The sequence below is a fragment of the Meles meles genome, chromosome 8 (genome assembly GCF_922984935.1).
Source record: "Meles meles chromosome 8, mMelMel3.1 paternal haplotype, whole genome shotgun sequence".
In the NCBI taxonomy this organism is placed as follows: domain Eukaryota; kingdom Metazoa; phylum Chordata; class Mammalia; order Carnivora; family Mustelidae; genus Meles; species Meles meles.
This window is the reverse complement of record NC_060073.1, coordinates 118,982,127-118,996,060: the sequence shown is the minus strand read 5'-3', so window position 1 is coordinate 118,996,060 and position 13,934 is coordinate 118,982,127. Positions and strand designations below refer to the sequence as shown.

The 13,934-nt window shown below is 51.8% G+C and overlaps 1 protein-coding gene across 1 annotated transcript; it reads right to left on the bottom strand.

Annotated features, from left to right (window-relative positions):
- Positions 1-1,480: 1,480 nt before the first annotated feature.
- Positions 1,481-11,540, bottom strand: MMP8 (matrix metallopeptidase 8). Its single transcript, XM_046017796.1, has 10 exons — positions 11,385-11,540; positions 9,366-9,610; positions 8,600-8,748; positions 8,396-8,521; positions 5,755-5,916; positions 5,293-5,410; positions 4,457-4,590; positions 3,784-3,937; positions 3,008-3,111; positions 1,481-2,841 (listed from the first exon to the last, which is right to left on the bottom strand). Exons 1-10 carry the CDS (start codon positions 11,493-11,495, stop codon positions 2,741-2,743), a joined length of 1,404 nt encoding a protein of 467 aa, XP_045873752.1. The 5' UTR covers positions 11,496-11,540; the 3' UTR covers positions 1,481-2,740.
- Between the last annotated feature and the right edge of the window lie 2,394 nt (positions 11,541-13,934).

Below are 13,934 nucleotides of genomic sequence, written 5' to 3'. Positions count from 1 at the left end.
CCACACAATACTCTGCGTATGCATTTTGGCAAGAAATTAAACACTGGCCGCACCTGCCAGCAGGAGCACAGAATGTATCCGTTGGTTGGATGTATCACGACCACAAGTGAAAGTGGGGTGTTAGCACAACAAAGGAGGGGGGAGAAAGTGTTAACAGAGGTCAGCGTCGGTATCTAAAAGTCTTCGTCCTTGGGCTGCTAAATTCCTCCAGAGAAGACTTCTCCAGTTTCCCAACATTTTAACTTCCCATCAACAAAGACGCAGGAGATATCTCGGGCATGCCTTCTGCTTTCTTCCCAAGCGTTACCTAGACCCACCCGAGGCAGGAGGGACAGATGGGCAAATGCCCAGCCTCCCATCCCTTCCAGATTTCAACAGACACGGGTGTTGGGTAGGCTTCTCAGGAGGTCCAGCTGGCATTGAGCCTCTGTTGCCCATCATAGGAACCTTGACAGCGCCCTTGTGTTGGCTTTCCTCCTCTTACTCTGCCTGCTGCCCCAGTCTTGCTTCCTGGGAACGTGTCTCCAATAAAATAACCACACCAAGGTCTGGACTTAGGCTTTGCTTTTGAAGAAATTTAACCCAAGGTAAAAAGTCATCTCATTACTTAAGTTCTAAGCTCAGATTCTTGGAGCTCTTGTATTCACATAAAATGTCAGTGTAACAGCCAGAAAATACCACACAAAGAGGACTTTTAAAAAGGAGTAATTTTTGAGTTCTTTGTTTCACTTCTTATTGTGGTTCACTTTTGAGGACTCTCTGAAATATGGTTAAAGAAATACTATGAATTCAGTTCTCATCTCAAGAATGTGTGTATAGATGAGGTTTGGGCCAAGAACCTAGAGTTCTTGTAAGCCAGTGTTCTGAATCTCCCGTCTTCATGCCTGTAAAGTGGACACAAGATGTCTCAGAAAATGGCATAGTCTGAAATTGACTCCAATGTTTGCACTTGTTACATTGATGCAATGAATTACTTTTCTCTCTCTCTCTCTCTCTCTCTCCCTCTCTCTCTCTCTTTCCCTAGCAAGGTACCTGGGACGTGCAGGTGGTGAGTTATTGTTGAATAAGCGAATGAGTGAATGAGTGAAAAGATAGTATATCCAAGTTGGTTTTCTCATCTCATAAAACAAGTTGAGAAGAAAATGTGCTGCATATTTGAGGGAAGCTGTGAAGGATATCGAGTATTTACAAAGTATTTTGTGAATGGAAACAGTTTCTAAAAAGTTAATGTCAATGTTATAATTCTGACAAGGAAACAAAGAACTTCAAATATAGGGAACTTTGCCATTTGTCTCTCTACTTTATATGAACTAGGCGGCAACATCTTCAGAAATTATAGATCACTAGTAGTCATTTAATATATTTATTTCAAACCCAGTAATTTTGGAACCAGAATAAGGTACCGAATCACTAAATTATCTGTGAGACTTAAAAACAGAAAAAGGAGATAGAATGTGTTAGTAATACATATATTCTACAATTCACTTAATGTGTAATAAGCTGCATTATAGTCTAACAACTGCAAATATGACATTTTGATGATTTTTGATATCTGGATTAGCCATTATGGTCCTAGAGCCCTAAAGTTCTTGACGGAAAAGAGCCACTATCAAAGGTGTGCATCTCAGCTTAGTTTAACGTAACAGGATTCGCTGAATTCTGTGTCCAGTGCTGTTCTGTTTGTGCAGTAAACCTTCCTTGGGGGAGAATGTGCCCTCCGTGTATCCCTGAGAAGAAGAAATAAGGAACCAGCTCACTTGCTTAGACTCTAAAAGGATAGAGCAGGGCGGAGACAGAAAAGCATGTGGTACCCCCCCCTTTTCTCCTTGTTGGGGAAGGTGACAGGGACCCTCACAGAGGGTTCAACGTTGTCCTTTCCTGTTGACTCAGCTGTTAGATAGCCCAGGACTGCCAGAAGGAAGCACCACAGACTCCAACCCAGTTTGTTCGATCCCAGTTCTGGAAGCTACAAGTCTAAAACCAAGGTGTGGGGAGGATAAAATTCTTTTTTCTGAAGGCTCTAGGAGGGATCCTTCCTCGCCTCCTCCTGGCTTCTGGTGGTTGCTGGCCACTCTTGGCTTGCAGATGCGCCGTCGCATGTCTGTCTCTATGTTCACGTGTCTCTGCCAGCTACGTGTCTGCGTGGCTCCTCCTTGCGCGAGGACCCCACTCCTTACGTCCAGCCTGCTCCTGCATGACCTCCTTTTACCTGATTGCACCTTCAAAGATCCTAGTTCCAAATAAGGTCTTCTCATAGGTACCTACCACTGGGCTTCAACCTCTCTTTCTAGGATGACACAATTCAAGCCACAACGTGGATCCACAGTATTTTCTCCAAGGGTGGAGAATAACACTATGTTTTCAGTAAAGGCGAGAGGCACCGTTGATGTTGTTCCTGGTCTCTACACTTCACCAAAGCCCAGTGCTGAACTGTATACAGCAGGGAAAGGAGGTTAGGTTATACATAAGCATTGCAGAAGTCAGGTAAGCAAGTACTGGTAGAGTGAATATTGAGGAGACAAGGAAGCTCCGTCTCCTCTCTTGAGATGGAATCATAGGAACTTGGAGAAAACAGACACTCCAAATGTATGTTTACAGAAGGCAGGTCCAGTGAGGACAGTAACAGCATGACTTATGTTAGGAAAAGTATTAACAGGACGCAGGAACACGGCTGTGCAAACTGGCTTTCCTTCCGCAGGCAGAAAGGGGTGTGAGCAGGGGCAACTTGGCTTTGGCTTTCTCAGCAGTTCAGCCATCGCTGGCTTCTGTCGACCCTGATGACCCTGTGAGCACCAAGATCGAATGCGTAGTATCTTGGTCCACTGAAGAAAAGGAAGACATCTGTTAAAAAAAAAAAAAAGATAACGTATTGAGTTAGCTTTTAGATCTCAGATGTTTTCAGTTGTTTCTAATATAACATTTAAATGCAAATATGCTATTTTAAAAATTTAAACGAATTTATTATTATTATTATCATCAGCATCATTATTATTATTGTTTTACTTACGATTCTGCTGGAAAACTGCATCAACTCTGGTTTCTATTCCTGGAAAGATACTCGCTATGGCTTTGGGATAACCTGGTTCCATGGATTGTCTTTGGTTATCATATCTGATGAAAAAAAAAAGTTCCATATTTTAAAATCAGTAAAGTATTTGACGACACCAGTTTTCTTTAAATTACATATACTTTATGAAGTGTCCTCACACGCATTTTCTCACTCGGTCTTCATAATGTCTTATTTCCTGGGTCTAAGAATGGCGGACTTCTCTACCTAAGGGTGCAAAATCCCATTTATGAAATCTGCGGGAAGCATCAACACTGCAGCAGGCTTCTGATGGCTAGCACAGTGTTATTTTCCGAAAGAAGGGTTGGCTTTTCTGAGGATTTCCTTGATGGGTACCTAGTCAGTCTCCCTTCCTCTCACCCCCTGCCCACCCTGGTGAGGCAACAAGTCCCGCGTGGCCCCCACATGTTGTGGGCTCTCTTGAGTGTGTTAGAATTCATCTCCTGAGAATCAGCGTCTTTCTTGGCCTCCCTTCCCGGGGCTTTTTCAAGGTTTGATTAGTTTCCTGACATAGAATCTTCAATGCCCTCATGAAGACTTTTTAATTTTATAAAAATGACACTTTCCAAGGCCATGGCAACATCGATCATTTTGTGAGAAAGAATGGCTATCCGGATCACCCGGGTTTTAGACCCTTCGGACGGCTGCTTGTTCGTGTTCTGTAGACAGTAAAGAGGCAGATTTCCACCTCCAGCTGAAGCAACGGTTTGCCCTACCTCCAGATCTGGTCGCTGACGAAGAAGTAGGTTTTTCTCCTGTAGTAAACAGCTGCATCAATCGCTCGGACGCTGCTTGGGAAGCCGTAGTCTGAGATGTCCCTGGGGTAACCTTGCTTAATGTCATAGCCATTCAGAGCCCAGTACTGGCTACCTGCCAACGAGTCGGGTCACACATTAGAGAAAGTTTTCTGCTCCTGCAACATCACGTGGAACCATGTAAGTTCATTGCAGGTAAACTCGTCACACAAACAACGGAACAGAAGTCTTGAAAAGACCAAGGCGGTCAAGTTCATTGGGCTGCATCAGCCTGCGTGGTTCCCCAGCCCCTGCTAACAACTGCGCCCAACGAGCAGGACTTCACGGCTGCAGGACTCCATCAGGTCATGAGCCTTTGATGCAGAGACGCTCTTACAGCCGCGGGGGCTCGGACGCTGTTAGACCCGGGACAAGGAGGGTGGGACGGGGTGGGAACGCCGGGCTAAGGCGGGAAGAGCTGTTCTAGCGCATGGGGCAGTGAGTAGCCGGGTCCCAACCCAGGCCTCTTGACCAAGTCCAGCCAGGGTGACATGCTGTCATCGGTTCAGCTCCTCTCACCCCAGAAGGGACCACAAAGAAATCCTCCCCTCGCTTCGGGGACAACAAAAACAGGGTGAAAACTGTAGGCAGTTACCTTTAAATAGGAAAACGAGGTCCTCGTCCACATCCTCATAGGCTGCCTGTATGCCGTCGGGCAGGGACGGCCAGAAGAGGGAGATGAAGCTGAGCTCGACATTTCTCAGCTGAGGGTGTCTCCTCCAGAAGTACCTAGTGGGGCACAGGGCTGTGAGCGGGCAGCATCCCGGTCCCCACGCGCCCACCCTGCCGACACTGCAGGGACGGTGGGACCCCGTCCCGGGGGGCAGTTTCTAGCACTGTGGCCAACATGCAAGATGCTGTTCACCTCCGGGGTGCTTCCCAGGCTTTAGGGGAGCTCCTAGGAGTGACCTTCTAGGATCACATGTGCCCTGTCCCCTCGGCACGGCCTGGCAAAGCTCGCTCTTGTTCCTACAGAATGCTGAGAACTTCTGAGTTTTCCAGCAAAAGCAAGAGAGTAAATCGGCCCCCGATCCTACAGTCACAAAGCAGCGGGTGGAAGACTGAAAACCCCAACCCGTGCGGTGACCTGCCCCAGCTTATCCTGGGCTCAGTCCCATTCCCTGGACTGAATGTGGACGGGAATGGATGAGGTTTCGGCGTCTGGTAGACCCATGGGCAGCCAGAGCCTGGGTCCCCACGTTATCATCCACATCTGAATGTTTACGTGTGTTTGTGTTTTGTTTTGGTTTTTTTTTTTTAATTTTCCTGGACATTTCAAGTTACTCAGAAAGCACAACCCACTGTGATGGGCTCACAAGCCCAGGACCCGGAGGAAAAGCCGTGCGATGCGTCCCCCGGGGACCGATTAGAACCCCGCTCTAAGTCACGCTGGTAAATTAAGTGCAAGGAAGAAACAGTTCAATCTTGTACTTGTCTTTGAAGAATAGTATTTCTCCACGGAGTGTGGTGACGGCGTCAAACGTCAGTCTGGGGTCGCAGGCTTTGGGTGTGCTTGGTCCAGTTGGTTGGACGGGGTTGTTTGAACGACCTTAAAAAAAAAAAAAAGCTTTTAATCAGCTTCCGTCCAGCGTGACTGCTGGAGTACGTGGGTCGCTCCTCAGGAAGCGGAGGGTTTTCACGGGATGAGAAACCCTGCCAGACCCTCCCACAAGGGATCAAAGCAACCGTACATTTGGCCTCTTCAAGTTACCTTAAACCGGAATGGTGGTTTTCAGAGATGCTCCAGGATCAGTTGTGAAGTGAAGTAGTTCGAATTCCGAGCCTCCCCCCTCCCCACGCTTACTTCAAACTCCTCATCCCTCCCTCTTCTCAAGGACGCCCCAGACAAGCCGGTGCCTCCCCGGGTGCCCGGGGCTCTGGCAGGGGTCTCACCGTAGATGGCCTGGATGCCGTCGATGTCGTCCTGGGGGAGGGTGTAGGTGTTGGGATCGTGGAAGGCGTAGTTGGGGTACATCAAGGCCCCGGGGTCCGTGGAGTGAGCGAGCCCCAAGGAGTGGCCAAATTCATGGGCAGCGACGAGGAACAGGTTGTAACCTGGAATGGAAGCAGGCGCGGCTCCATGCGGTGGCAAGGGTGGGGACAGCAGGACCTGGAGGAACGCGGCTTCCAGGCCAACAGAGCCGGGAGAAACCGCCTGCCCTGCCTCTCCTCCACGTCCCCCTTCAGGTACCTGAAGAGATGGAGGCTGGACGTGTCAAGGTAGGAGCTGGGGGTTCGAGTGAGGGAAGCTCCTCATCAGAGCTCAGAAGCAAGAAATACAGCCTTTATTCTGACTCTGGTATTGCACCAGTGTGGACCCGAGCCCGAGAGAAGGGACCAGGAGGGGTGGGAGGCTCCGTCGTCCTGTGGGGCTCCGCAGCCTGCGTCTGCCCCCCAGGCCCTCACCCTTGGGTTAGAGAAGAGCCCACTGGGTCACGACCAGCCCCAGGTGCAGGCAGACCTGCCTGGCCTCCCTGACCCCCCGTCAGCCGGCGCCAGCTCCTCCCGATTCCCAGCTCTCCCAGCAGCTTCGAGGACTCTCCACCCTCTCCCTCATTGGAAAGAGACAAACCTGCTCCTTCCCCAGATTTAGCTTCTAGGACATGGTGCCTTCCCCAGCTGGGACCTGACTGCCAAGGCTCTCACTTCTGTCAGACAGAGCCTGAGCTCCTCGGCCAAGAGCAAGGACCCCTCACTGGCCCAGCGGACACCTGAGGACTTGCCATGCAAGGGGAACCCTTCACTCTGGCCGTCCCGCAGACACAACGTGCCCTGTCTTCCACACTCGCCTCTTAGAAAAGAGCACCTTCTACATGGAGGGCCATGCGATACGATCCAGTCCTCGCCACATTCGTGTCAAGTATTTAAAACTAGTTCTGCAGTAAAGGGACTGAAGCCCACAGACTTTGGGTATGTTGTTAGAGGTCTTGCAACCAGTAAGTGGTCAAGCTAGAGCCAAATCCAGGCTGATGGCAAGACCTGTGCCCTGACAACAGCTTCCTACTGACAGCTAGCCTGCTGAAATTCTACCCCTGCCCTAAGACGTCCTTTCTTGACCATCACATCCTTCCATTTTTGCATTTCTGAGCGCATCTCAAAAGCCTCTCTGAGTGCTGGAGCACATGGTGAGGGGTGCCGGGGGTAGGTCATGATGCGCAGTCTAGAAGGGAGCTGCAGCTCACCGACGCGAGTGGCGCAGGACAGTGAGAAGAGTGGCTGAGAAAGAGAAACAGAGGCCATTGGGATTCTGCAGAAAGTCCTCACTTCCAGCTGAAACACGAGACAGGGGTGGCACGGGGCAGGGCAGAGAGGGATTTTGGAAGGGAGGTCTGGGGGTGCCATGTGAGCAGACAGAGGGTGGTCAGGAGGCACATGGCGTGGAGTGGGAACAGTCTGTGCGCAGTGTGGCTGCTGCAGGGGGAACGGGAAGACAGGACAAAGGACAAGTTCGCCAACTCCTGCGAGCCCTCCATGCCAAGGAAGGCATCCAGATGTTACGTGGTCCAGAAACACAAACTGGAAGTTTACCCCGGAGGGTAACATGGTCCACCACAGGCTTTCCCAGTGCAAACTCTGCTGCGGTGCTGGGAAAGCTTAGAGCAGAACTGGAGGTAAACAGCCCAGGTGGGAATCTGGATCGCTTAGTTCAGGTAAGAGGGGACGACCACGTGCACCAGCAGGGCAGGCAAGAGGAACTCAAAGTCCTGCAGAATGTTCTTTATCTTTGGCTAATACCCAGCGCCTAGCATAGGGACTCGGGTGGGGCAAACGCTCGCAACACATACACTGAGAAAAAGGCGGGAGGAGCAGGCTCCGAGCAAAGATGAAAGGTTCCTTTCCTATTTTCTAATGTGTCCTTCCTCCAACTGGTCTGCCGCTTCTCATTGTCAGTCTTCTCCTGAGAGGGGTGGTTTGTCCTTTAGGAACAGCCACCAAAAAAGAGCTCTGTGAAATGAAACAGCTCAACGAAAATTAGGGTGGCTGTTTTCTGAGTGGGATAGTTTTCTCAAACCCGGTTGTTTCCGGATTTCAAAATAAGGACCTTCTCCAAACATCATTAAATTTCAGATTATTACAAAGAAACAGAAGCCCCGAAGCAGCGGCCCCCAAGCTTGTGAGGGTTTAGATAGTATTTTAGTTCTGTGAGCCGTGTGCTTTCCGTAGCATGTACTCAGCTCTGCTGTTGAACCGTGAGAACAGCCGTAGACGATACATAAACAAGAAAGGGCGTCCCTGTTTCAATAAAACTTTATGCGAACAGGACAGGGCAGGATTTAGCCACGGTCTGTAGCTTTTCGATGGCTGTCCTAGGAAAGCAAGGTGAGTAATTAGCCTTAGGGCTTTTTTAAAACCTAAATTTACTTAGCATCATGAGGTCTCAAAAATTTAGAACGATCAGCCCGCGTGAGTGTGAAAGGTTACGGTAACTCGGGCGTGTGTGTGTGTATGTGTGTGTGCATGTGCACAGGAGGGGCTTCTGATGGGAGGAAGCTTGGTCAGGAGCTGCATGCTGACCCAATCTTGGTTAACTTACCGCCAGAATTTATGGTCCATATTTCTTCTTCATCGAAGTGTGCGTCTCCTCCAATGCCTTGGCCTGGCTGGAAGGCATGAGCCAGGATCCCATTGGGTCCATCGAATGGAGAATTGTCACCATGATCTGAAACAAGACAGTTTGTCGGGTCCCTGCCAAGTCCCGGGTTAGCCAGGAGGGCCAATCTGAGCACGACGAGCCTACCTCCTTGGACAAAAGCGATCTTGATGTCTGCTTCTCCCTGCGAGGTCTTGGTGAAGGTCAGGGATGATGCGTTGCTCCACACTTCAAAGGCTTTCTCAATAGCCTCCTCCACATCGGCCTCTGACAACTGTGTGGTGTACTTAACAATGCTTAAAAATGAGAAGATGGGAGGAGGACTCATGGTTTAGAGGCCGGCTGTCAGCAGACCGTGGTTCTCCCTCTGGGAGGGAGCGATGTATGTGACAGACCAGCTGTGGGGACAATCTGGGGCGGGAGTCAGGGCTGCAGGTAGACCTGCCTCTGGACAGGTCATTCCTGATCTTTAAACTCAGTTTCTTTATTCCTAAGAGCATCATGAATAGTGGCTCATAGGGGGGTTGAGGGGATTAAGGACATGTTAAGTATTCAGTCCGGAACTCTGCAAACCACAGGACTGAACCAATCCTGGGTGTCGCTGCTATGATCCGGACGCATGGAACCGGGGTTGGTCTGCCCAGCAACGAGTGAGGCTGGTTGAGGTCCTCAGCGGAGCTCACAGAGAGACCGCCTAATGTCGTTCTGTCCTCTTGAGACTGCTGGGGGAGGAGGACCAGAGCGTCAGGCTGTGGGGGAGGAGAGCCTGTGGGGTCTTTGCTCCTTCACACCAGCTCTGGCTGCCCTGGGCAGGGACACCTGTCTCCTGTGTATCCTGCATCCTGGGACAGTGCCCAGCCTGTCACAAAGGCTTGACAAACACCCCTGTCGGGCTCTGGGCTCGAACAATCACCTGTAGGTCAGGTTGGTTTTTTCCCACTTGGGGTTTCCGGGGGTCACCATGAAGTCCCCGCTGTCGGGCACCCCGCAGCGAGGTTTCCGCATCACTGCCAGCGTCTGCTGGTCCGGCTTCCCCGTCTCGCTCAGCCCGAAGAAGCGCTGCATCTCTTTGAGCTTCTCAACGATCACGCTGGGGCTGTTCTGCCTCTGCGACCGCAGTCCTCTCCTCGGTAACTGGTAGAACTTTTCTAGGTAATCCTGGGCACAGACAGACACGGAAGGGGCCCTGCTGAGTCACCGCCACCTGTTCCCTGGGCATCCTGCATGCTCTCTGTGTTGCTGCGGACTCCTAACCGGCTAGTGACCCCTGAGAGGACGGCAGCACGGATTTGGGGGCCACTCTGAGAGAGCAGGGACAACGAGTCAGGACAGCCCTTCCGCTCGGCGTTCCGGTCAGTGTTGATACACAAAAGCAGGTATTTCGTAAGGGACGAGGCCCACGTCCCCATGCGGAGCACTGGCCTGCGGGCGGGAGCCTGGCTCCTCATTACAGAGAACAAGGGTGCTGGTGTGCGGATGCCTGGGGTGTTAACTGCACCGAAGCGGATTCTCTTTTAACCATCTTTCTGCTCCTGTCGAGAACGTCCCATTCTCCTCACTAAGACACGGGCATGCCCAGATGCAGGGAAACTGCCAAGGTGACAATGTGGGTCCCTACTGTCCCCGAGACTCCCCAAATGAGACCTGATGGTGTCTCAGGAAGAAGGCACCCTCGTGGACACTAGCCTTTTCCCCACCCGCCACCTCTGCAAGCGGCCACGCTGCTCAGGCCGCAGAGGTGGGGGTAAAGGGCTATCCAGTGGTCTCTCTTGCCCCATGCAGCCTGGGAGCACCTGTCACTGGGCAGGTGACACGGGACAGGGCACGTCTGTGCTCTTCCTGCCTGTGGGACTCAGAGGCTTGGGCTCCAGTCTTAGCTCTGCTACGGTTTTTGAACACGTCATTTAAAGGACTTAAGATTCACTTTGGTCTCTGAAGTGGGAGTAAAACTAGCAGCTCACAGGGTTGCGGGAGGTGGGTGATGTGCCCAGCGGGCATCCCACGCGCGGCCAGCACTTGCAGAGCCCTCGCTGTTAGCCCGGGGTTATCACTATTCCCACCGTGAGAGGTATTTAAGGAAAAAGGAAAAGGACAAAACGAAAGGAACAACGCTTCTCTAAAACCGCAGTGCTGAGGACACGGCGCAGGACAAATCCGTGACAGCATCCCCTGGTGTTTCTTCAAAATTTGGCCTGACTTTCGTGTAGTGATGGAAAATAACCAGTGGTTTTGCTTTACAAACATTTATAAACGTGTATTTAGAAGCAGAATCTGGTGTAGGACATCTCACTGCGCCAGGAACTGACTCCTAGTTCCTTCTGATAGCCTGTCCTCACGCTCTCTGGTTCCCTGAGGTTTCCGGCTGCAGAGACAGTCCGGACAGGAAGCACCAGACACAGAGGAACCAGGTCGCGTACAACGGAATCTCAGGTGAGTGAGAAAGAAAACCACTTAGTCTTATAGTTAAAACCATTCCTTCTTGAATAGCATGGAGGATACTAGGATAAGGAAGGGAAAAACGAAGTGGGGGGATCAGTGGGAGACGAACCATGAGAGACTACGAACTCCAAGAAACAGACTGAGGGTTTTTGGGGGGGATGGGCGAGCCCGGTGGTGGGTATTAAGGAAGCGCAGATTGCACGGAGACTGGGGTTATACGCAGACAATGAAGCATGGAACATGACATCAAACACTAATGACGTACTGTACGGTGACTAACACGACACGGTAAGAAATAAAATAAAATAAAACCATTCCTTCTCAATGGATCTCCAGCTAGGAACCCTCCAGATCCCAGAAACGAGATGTTTGAGCTCAAACAGAGCATCCACATACCTTCTTTCAGGCTGATTTAATTAAAAAGTAGAAACAAGCCACACAGTTGCCTAAGAACCAGCATGTCAACCGCCGACCCACCGGAGAGCTCGTTTACCTGAACGACTTGTATGTCGGTCTCTTCTGGGGGCCCCCCAGGGACTGGGAAGGCCTGGGACAGCCTCACGGACAGGAGGATCAGGAGAGGCAACGTCTTCAGACGGAACATGGCCTTTTCTGCAAACACTGTCTTCCTGGCCTTTCTCTGGGAGGGGTCCCCTCCGCTGCGGTGTTTCCAGTGCCGCAGGTAGTGGGTCGGTCACTGCTCTCTCTTCGGGTCCCTTATAAAAGCCGCATCTGCGGCAATTGCCCCATCAGGAACGTGAAGCAACACAGGTTCATTACGGTCCGGCGCTGTCGCAACGTTCCCGTGATTTAGTGCTCCAGAACCGGCTGGGGGGTAGCTCTCAACAGAAAAAGTAAGTGCAAATTGCTATTCTTCGCTCTGGGGTTTTGGTTAGAGACTTACTTTTGCACAGTTGTGTGGTCTAAGAGAAGGCACGGGGGGTTACTCCTGAAGGAGACGGCCTGCCGCTGTCTGTGGCTTGTGTTTTCTGGTCAGGGACATCGCAGGGCTGTGCTGGTTCATGGAGGGGCACGGCCGGGTTAGCCGTCGTTGGCCCGGGACCCGGGGACCCCACTCGAGCGGCTCTGTGCACGGCCACCCTTGCTGGGAGGACAGCACGTCTGCATCGGGGGGCAGCAAGCGGGGCTGGTGTGGGCGTCCTGGGCAGCTGCTGGGGGATGTGGTTCCGGCCTCGTGGATTAGAGAAGTCTGCATGCCGGATGCTCTGTGGGAAGGAGGAGGAGAGCAATGCGGACGGTGACAATAATAAACACCCGTCACATATTTATTATGTCCTGGACATAACACGCCGTGCATCTGTTATAACCTCACGCGGCCTTGGGAGGCTGGCTTCCTGGGTTCTGCAGGGGAAATCACCTCCGGGGAAGGGAGGGGACTCGAGCGAGGCACAGGCTAAGGTGGGGCAGTTGGGATTCAGCCCAGTGCGGTGTTTGGCGAGCCCAAGCCGTCAGGCTCTCCCACCGGGGCACTGGCTGGCCACCACGGAGTGCGGGGAGTCCAGGCAGGGGGACAACTGGGTGCCGGGTCTGGCTCACAGATGAGGAATGGAAACCCTCCAGAGAGGGTTTTCAGACCAGGTGGCTGCCTTGGTCGGGGACCGGGGGTGGGCTTAAATTCCCGTCCCTTCGTCCCCCTTATCTGACTACGTGCACGAGATGATGTCACTGCCTGATCTTTGCGTGCTCTCACTTCTATATGTTTACATGTTCTGCAAGGGCGGGTGTTTCAGGTATAAATGTGTGTCTCAACGTGTGTGACACAGACATGTGTCAGCAAGTAAATGACGCCTTTGAGATGCTACGGTCAGTAGTTCAGGTCCCTCCTGGTGTGTCTCACGTGCTTTCTAAAAATGCAAAACACTCCAGGTGCCGTCATGAGCACCAGATACCTGGAGGTAAGTTAATAGTAGTTCAGGGTGCCTGGGGGGCTCAGTCGTTAAGTGTCTGCCTTCGGCTCAGCTCATGATCTCAGGGTCCTGGGATCGAGCCCCACATCAGGCTCCCTGCTCAGCGGGGAGTCTGCTTCTCCCTTTCCCACTCCCTCTGCTTGTAAAATAAATAAATAAAGTCTTCAAAAATGTAATAGCAGTTGAGACGAAATGCTATAGGAGTCTGGAGGAAAAAACTGTGGTGGGGGGAGGTGCAATCAAGGAAGGCTTCCTGGAGAAGGTTGACTTTGAACTGGACCTTGAAGGGGAAATGGGATGTGGACATGCTGAGATGGGGCAATCCATTCCCTGCATGCATGCGGACGCTCCCCGCCCCCCTGGTTGTTCGAGCTGCCCTAAGGTGATCACAGCAACTGTCCCTGGGCCCCAGCTCAATCACGCTGTGACTTCCTCCACATTGGGTCTTCAGTGAAAACACCTCGCCTTACTGAAGAAGAGTGTCTTCACCTTGGTCTACCCTTAGCTACGCTGATGCACTGGCTTCTTCACAAGGCTCATACAGGCACTTTCTTCCAAACATAATGATTTAGACAAGAACCCAAAGTTGGTGCTCTTTCTGTAAATGTTGTATTAGACAGAACTGTCCCCAAATAAAAGTGGAACTACCAGATGTCCCAGTAACCCACTTCTGGGCATTTACCCAAGGAGGAAAACAACAAGGACAAAATGAACAAACAACAACAACGAGGCTGCCGGAAGGGAGAGGGGGCAGGGAGAGAGAAAAAACGGGGATGGGGACGGGGTGAGAGGCGTGAGCTCGCAGGTATAAACCAGCTGAATCCCCAAGAGGACAAGGACAGGGAGACAGGAAGAGTGTAGTACCTGCGTGTGGGGACAGATGGCACCAGGTCCTCCACGGCAGCTCGCCAAGCTGTCTGGATGTGTGGACGTGCGCCGGAATCCTGAAGGGGGAGTCGGAGGTCACAATGAGCCCTGCGACCCAGCTGGGGAAGCGGGGTGCACCAAGCCCGGGGGCATCCCCAGGGATGACCCCCAGAAGCGAAGGGAAAACGTGCCATGCTCGTGCATGCCTGAACTCAGCCCATCAGGACGGAGGCTCCCCTGTGATCAAG